The sequence below is a fragment of the Lissotriton helveticus genome, chromosome 8, assembly GCF_964261635.1.
Source record: "Lissotriton helveticus chromosome 8, aLisHel1.1, whole genome shotgun sequence".
NCBI classification, from domain to species: domain Eukaryota; kingdom Metazoa; phylum Chordata; class Amphibia; order Caudata; family Salamandridae; genus Lissotriton; species Lissotriton helveticus.
The window spans coordinates 1,650,048,881-1,650,056,217 of record NC_136069.1 but is presented as its reverse complement, the minus strand read 5'-3'; the positions used below and the strand labels follow the sequence as shown (position 1 = coordinate 1,650,056,217).

Genomic DNA, 7,337 nt, shown 5'->3' with positions numbered 1-7,337 from the left:
TATTCACCTCTCGCCTCTTTCTGTACTCAAAATGTGCAAGCTGTCAAGTTTAAAGATCTGCGTGCTCTTGTGACTGAGGTATGTCTACTTGTATATGCATTCTCACATGTGTTATGCATCTGGAGATGGTAGCTTAAAAAGTGGGTAGCTTCTTATATGGGTGGGTAAATGCATGTCTTATGTATATATGTCTTATAGAGCCCCTCAAATATACTATTGAATAGCCTTGTGTCCTGTATTATGAGCAGAAAGACATACATACACCTTTTTGTACACATATTCACAGAGTATGCTGTTTGAAACACAGGTATCCAAGAATTTCTATGGTTATTGGTATATAACATTTCACTCAATAAAAGCAGAGACAGGCATGCATATCTACACAAACTTGGCTAAACTTACAACAGTGATGTCCTTAGGACAGTTTTTTTTATATTTGGTAGATAGGTCTAATATTCTGAGCAGTCGATTAATAGTGAACCTTCAAGAGAAAAGTGAGGTTTAAGACATCTTGGGAGAAGGATTAGTTATTAGGCTACTTTGTATAAGTCTGTAGTAAGGTACAGTCAAAGTAGGCCTCTGTTGGTTCTATCTGCACTTCTCTTGCTTCTTTCTGCGCCTTTCTTCATCTTTCTGCACATGTCCTACCTATGTAGGTATATTTAGAAATTAACACTTAAAGAGACATTATAGTTTGGAATTAGCATTTAATTAGCATTTAAAAAACCTTGGAAATTGACTGAAAAAAACTCATGTTTCAGAGACGTTATAGTTAGTTGGACATTTCACTCGTACAAAACCAGAGAAATGCAGGTGTTATAGTTAGTTGAGCTAACTATAACTTGTGCCCCCGCAATGCACTGCTGATGACATCACAAATTACATTACTCATGACATGGTCAGTGACATCACTCATAACATCTCAAATGACATCAGTGTCTTTGTCCCTGAAAGCTAGGTGGGTTGCAAAAGTTTGCCGTTCGAAAAACTGGGTAGTGATTCTAAAAGGTTTGGAATCTCCTGTACTAGATCTTTACAGCAACCCCCCTGGGATTCTCAAATGAGCAACTGCAATGCTTCCTTGGCAAGTTGAACATGTTTATATGGCAGGGGGAGAGAGCAGGTCTAAGACACAACCAGTGTGCCTTGGAACCCTGGGATGGAACCTGAGGAGGTCTGATATAAGAAAATAACAACAGGAAGTCTTTTTTGTGCAATTGCTATGACTGTACATGCATCTAAACATCTAAACAGACAAAGAGTGGTGCATGATAGACTGTACATTAAGTAGGAGGCAGCTGTGGGAGGTCATGTGCTTCCAAAAGTCAGAGAATGAAGAAGCTATATTGGGGAGAGAATAAACACATGCCACTGATTAGCATCCATCTGCTCTTCATTCACTCTGCTGTGGAGAAACATTACATTTGCATCAGGACTCAACAACTGGCCTTTATGAGATTGAGGCGGTGGTAAATAAGCCCAGGTGAAAATGTTAATTATGCTAATGTAAATAGTGTTATTTAGGGAATTTCACATGACAATTGTTACACAAGATTTCATAATGAAACCATTACGCCATTTTACATAATTACATTTGTTACAAAGTTACACCATTAGAGCACAATGACACTCTGTTTTTCATTCTATTGTTTTTGAGTGAAATTTACCCTTGCACCTATAATGTATGCAAGGAAACATCTAACTCCTATAAAAGTACCTAATATGGCACTATCACTTGCAAATAATGTTATTTCTTTCTACAGTCTTGCATCCTCAAATTGTATACTATCTTCAAAAAATGTCCCAGTGTTCCTAAAACGTAGCATGAGAAATGATCTTTACTTTAAATGTTTGATGGTCACCTTTTATTTTTCTTTAAATAATTATTCTTCTCTCAGAGAACAGTCTCCTCTAAGACTTTATGTATGTTTGTCTTGATCTCTATTAATGTACTGTGGCAAATTGCCCACAACTGAGTTCAAAGATCACAAGCTCTCCTTTTTCTAAAAGGGGTAATCTGCAACCTAATCTCCTTGAGAATCTGCATGCGTTTTCTCTTAATTCAGTTTTTCAATATTAGCCACCTTGTTAAGTTGGTATAATATGTGTTTGATATACACATAAAGTACATCACAAAAGCAGATTCAAAGATCAAAAATGTATGAACCAGCTACCACAGTTTGATAAGAAGTGGGAAACCCTGCATTAGATACCTAGTAAAAGAATTTAGGAAACGTATATTCCCGCATACCTGCTTGCTGGGAGATCCGCCGCCCACCTTGTGAGCCCGCTCAGAGTAGATATTCCCTATATATAATCATCTATCACAATATATCAGAAGGAACCCTGTGACCCACTCATAAATCATCCTGACCTACCAACCTCAGACCCCACTCCCTGCTTCCCCCACCCAGAAAGGGTACTCGCTTTTTGACTCTATTACATTTACCTTTCTCTTATTTCTGCCTCAGCCTCTTTTCTCTCTCTGGTCATTGGATGTAGGTGAGGTATCTTGTATAAGCCTGGGCAGAGTTTGTGTAGTGCTAGAAACTTCACTGCACTCCCTGGAGTTCTGCCAGAGCTGAAGTATGTTAAATTGTGTTGCTTGCACTACGAATTGCGCCAGAAGACGCTGCTCCTTTCTACCTCTCAAGTAGGCATTCTACTTGAGCGGCAGCTTCCTCAATTGCATATTTCTCAATGCAAGTGGTCTCGACCTACCGCAACTGCCCACGATGAGAAATCACCCCGGGAGGATATCTATGTAATTTGTTTCCCGCAAGTACTCGCCAATTTACCATCTGCGAGCTGTTTGAGAGAAAAAACTCTGCTCTGAGTCACTTCACTGAGTTTTTCTGAACTCCACACATAGCACAGAGTGGGCAAAACTGTGTAAACTACACCAGCGGAGCAGAATTCCTCATCCACCTCTAATCTTAGAATTTTTCTTCATATACAAAACTAATAAAACATGTTTTAAACCTAAAAATGTATTTTACTCATATGATACAGTTCAGTTCAGTTCAAAAACCTTTATTTCGATCACTAGGACCATAAAAGAATACAAATATAAAAGAACTGACATTATAAATATAAAACATGCCAAGCAATACAAAGGGATCCATTTTGAGGAAGGTGAGTTGCTGGAAGGTAAAAAGTCTGATTTTGTACATAGCAGTTCCATCAAGACAGTACAATGATAATATGTCAAAAGGAGAGACATATACACAGTGCGCAGGGAGAAATACCAGATAGCAAAACAGTTAATTCATATGAATAAACTTATGCATACGGGATAACAGCAAAATTTCAATAAATAATTAAAACTACAAAATTCTATCTACATTCGATATAAAAACATTTTTAAAAAAGCTGTATCCAAGCAATAAAAGAATCATATACTGGGCACTTATGTTAATATTGCAAACTAGCTTTTGTTTGTTTTTCCTTTTTTAGGAAAGCCCACCTCCTGCGCCACATTGCATTTAAGAATCGAGAAACAGAAAAAAGAATGTGCTTGGAGGTGTCGTACTTTAAAACTCTAAAAGCCTCCCTACATTGCACAAACTCCAAGTTCCGACAAAGTTGTGTGAGCCAATACTGCCTCGCAACCTGGTATCCAGGGCAAAAAAATAAAACATGCAGTTCAGACTCCATCTGATTATTGCACGCAGGGCCTCCATCATCGGGCAGCCCAGCCCATTTCGCAGTGAAGGCCCCGAGGGGTAAAGTGCTATATCTGAACAGCACATATAACTTCGTTGCTGCGTAAGGTAAGATATCATTCAAAAAGGGTTCTAATTTATAACCCTCCTTGACAGTGAGAACCTGCATCGTTAGGGCACCTAATTTCGAGTTTGTCTGAAGGGCCTGAAACTTTAGGGAACGATAAATTCTCAATAATGCAGTTCGAGGAACTAGAGAACTAGTTTCAACTGGATTGCTCCAGAGGGTTGGTTTGCCTATCCTAACACACTCCTGCTTTACATGGGCCAACGAAGGAACTTTTTTCAATACACCTGGGTAAGATAGTAACTCTTTGGTTTCTGCTTGATACACTGTCAGTTCCGGGATCACCCACAGCCTATGCCAAAAGGTTAGGGGTCTTAAAGCAACCTCATCTTCAATCGGGGTTAAACCTAGATCTAACCGCAAGTGGATTAGCGGGGTGCTAGAAGGAAGGCCCAAAAGTTGTCTGAGGAAGCTGTTCTCCACTACCGTTAAGGAAGCGGAAGAGCAGTCCCACCAGAGTCCCGCCCCGTACAGCGTAGCTCCCCTCGCATGCGCCCTATAGATCTCAACGGCTGGGCCAATAGGTTTAATTGTTGATTCCCTTACCATTTTAGCTATACGCCTGGCGGTCTGGGCAAACCTAAGCTTGGCGTTGCCTATTTGGGACGTCCACTCCATATCTTCAGTGTGGGTGACACCCAAATAATCAAACACAGAAACCCTTTCCAATGCGATGCCATTTAATTGAGGATTTGGGCATGTTTTGTTAGGCGGATTGACTATCATAAACTTAGTTTTGTTAGTATTGTTACAGAATGATGCAAAGCTATCTAGTATCCTCTAGATACCCATCGGCGATTTAGACAACAGAAGGGTGTCGTCAGCAAACATCAAAGCTGGTACCTTTGAGTTCGCTCACTTAGGGGCATCATTGTCATCAACCTCCATGAGTTGTGCAATGAGTGTGCTGACAAAGAGGCAAAACAGGGTCTGCAAAAGCACACAACCCTGTCTCACTCCTCTGTCAACTGGGAGCTTGTTAGTCAACTCCCCCCCCCCCTGCCAAATCTTACTTGGGCATAGGTGGTATCATGCAGCTTAATAAGCAGGTTGAGCAGGTATGTGGGAATCCCCAGTTCCCTTAGGACCCCCCAAAGTTTAATTCTAGGCACCAAATCAAAAGCCGTCTTCAGGTCCACAAAAATCAAATAGAGGCTGCCACCCTCTATTGATACCGTCTTCCAAATAATAAGCTGGAATCTATATATTTGGTCCACTGTGGAGGTGTTTTTCCTGAAACCGGCTTGATATGGGCTGATGATATCATTCTCTTCCAGCCAGCCTTGAATCCGATCTAATAATACCTGTGCAAACAGTTTTTGTGTGACATCGATCAAACTGATCGGTCTATAGTTTGCAGGGAGGAGGGGAGAGCCCTTTTTGAAAACTGGAACAATTTCAGCCCCAGCCCAGGTATCTTAGACATAATCTTAGACATCTGGATAGCCAACATGTGTTTTACCCCTTCTAGTGTGCAGGCCTGAGGCTTTTTCAAGGTTTCAGTGTTAATGTGAGCGGAAACATTAGCTGGTGTTTGAGATTCTGGGCTGTGGTTCTTATATACACAAAGAATTCCCATCAGAGAACACTTAAATTTGGTTCAACCTCAGTGGATGTTTTTTATCGACCGTCACAAAGTCTGTTTACGGATTGTTCTGTTGAAAGTAAGCTGGGGACTCTACCTCTTGGTCGTACTATTGTTTGAGTCAGAAAATGAAAAGTGCTTTGTTGGTTTAGATAAGTGTTGGGGACAGAAAGTTACTGCAGTCATCTCCACGAGGGTTCAGTTTATGGTCTCGTTCTGTTGAACAGAAGAAGCACTGTAAGTGTTTTGTTTGCTATGCTGCACTTGGTTGCTTTAAGTCACAAGCAGGGCCACTCCTCATACTCACTCACATCAGCACTTCATATGGTAGGCCATATTTGTGTATAAGTAATGTCACTCATCTGTTTTATAAAATGTTCTTAATGTTGTCTACAGCCATATGTATTCCTGATTATTTGATATCTGAATTTTTGTTTCCTTTCCGGATCATTTTCATGATGCCCGGCCTCATCTCTTTGGTCCTCAGTCCATAGACTATTGGATTCAGTGCAGGAGGTATAATGAAGTGAAGGACATTGAGTAAGATAGGGACATCAGGTACAATTACCCTTTCCATCTTATTTGTGAAAATTAAAACCAACAACAAGGTATAAAAGAATGAAATCAAAATGAAATGTGAGGAGCATGTGCTAAGTGCCTTTGTGGCAGCCCCTTTGAGTCGAATATTTATTACTACCCGGATGATAAGGCAGTAGGACAGGCAGATGAAGACAAAGTCACTTCCTAATATGCCGAAGGCAATGGCTAACTGGTAGACAGCATTAATTGTTCTATCACTGCAAGCCAGGGATGTCACTGCTATATTGGTACAGACACAATGTTCAATGGCATTTCTGAAGCAGTACTGAAGTCGGGCTGCTAACACTGGATAAGGTAAGCACACCAGGATACTCCTGAGCAGAATAAACAGAAAGGCATTTGTAGTAAACTTGTAGTTAATTACGGAAGGATACCTCAAGGGATGGCATATAGCAACATACCGGTCTAAGGCCATGAAAAGAAAAGTAGCAGATTCCATTGCAACTAATGCATTCACTGTAAACATCTGAAAAAAGCAGGCTGGCAAGTCAATGACCTGTAGGTCAAAGGAAAGGACTCCCAATATTTTGGGGATGGTGGCCATGCACAGAACAAGATCTAAAACAGCGAGGAACCCTATGAAGTAGTACATGGGTTCATGAAGGCTCGGCTCTCTGCGTATGACTTCGAGGATTGTGATATTGGGGATAACAGCGATAAGTAAAAGAAAAGCCAGAGGGATGAAAAGCCAATGCTGCCAGCTCTGGATACTTGGAAAACAGATCAGTAAAAAGTGTGGAATTTGAAAGGATGAGGTGGTGTTGATAGATGTCATAGTAAAAGTGCCTTCCCATCAGCCTCTATTGAGAGAATCAAATAACAGAACAAATAATTAAGAACTGTTTTTGCTTCATTTCAAATAACCAGCACATTCATGTCAAATTGTAACAACACTATAAAAAACACTTACACTGAAAAAACAATCCAACAACACAAAGGACATACCTATTACCCTATCATTGACAGCCTGTCTCTTTAAATGTAGTGTCCCCAGTTTGGACCTTACATCTTAAAAATGTATGGAAAAAAGAAGCACATATGGTAATTTTGTGTTAACATTATCGAACATCCTGCATTGCACAGGAAAAGTTTCTGTTTCATCAATTCACACAGACATACACTTCACCTAAATCCACTGATGTAGAGGTGACTGTTACCATTCTAAAATACACGAGGACTAAAGTTTTGTGACCTCATTGATCTTAAGTTTGTAGTACTAAAGTATTTACATACTATTTTTGATTATACTTCACAGAGAGCTATCATTAAAAAGAGTTGTGTGTATCAAGTGAAGTCAATAAGACCATTCTAGTTAGTCAATTAAGATGGTTCTTTAAAAGAATAGCTGTATCCACTAAAT

The 7,337-nt window shown here is 40.0% G+C and overlaps 1 protein-coding gene across 1 annotated transcript; it reads right to left on the bottom strand.

Moving 5' to 3' along the window:
- Positions 1–5,789: 5,789 nt before the first annotated feature.
- Positions 5,790–6,752, bottom strand: LOC144774064 (olfactory receptor 56A4-like). The gene has a single exon (XM_078659094.1). It carries the CDS (start codon positions 6,750–6,752, stop codon positions 5,790–5,792), a length of 963 nt encoding a protein of 320 aa, XP_078515220.1.
- Positions 6,753–7,337: the final 585 nt, after the last annotated feature.

What these genes read in the sequence shown, in the direction of transcription:
- LOC144774064 (XM_078659094.1), bottom strand. Translation starts at nt 6,752, where the DNA reads ATGACATCTATCAACACCACCTCATCCTTTCAAATTCCACACTTTTTA.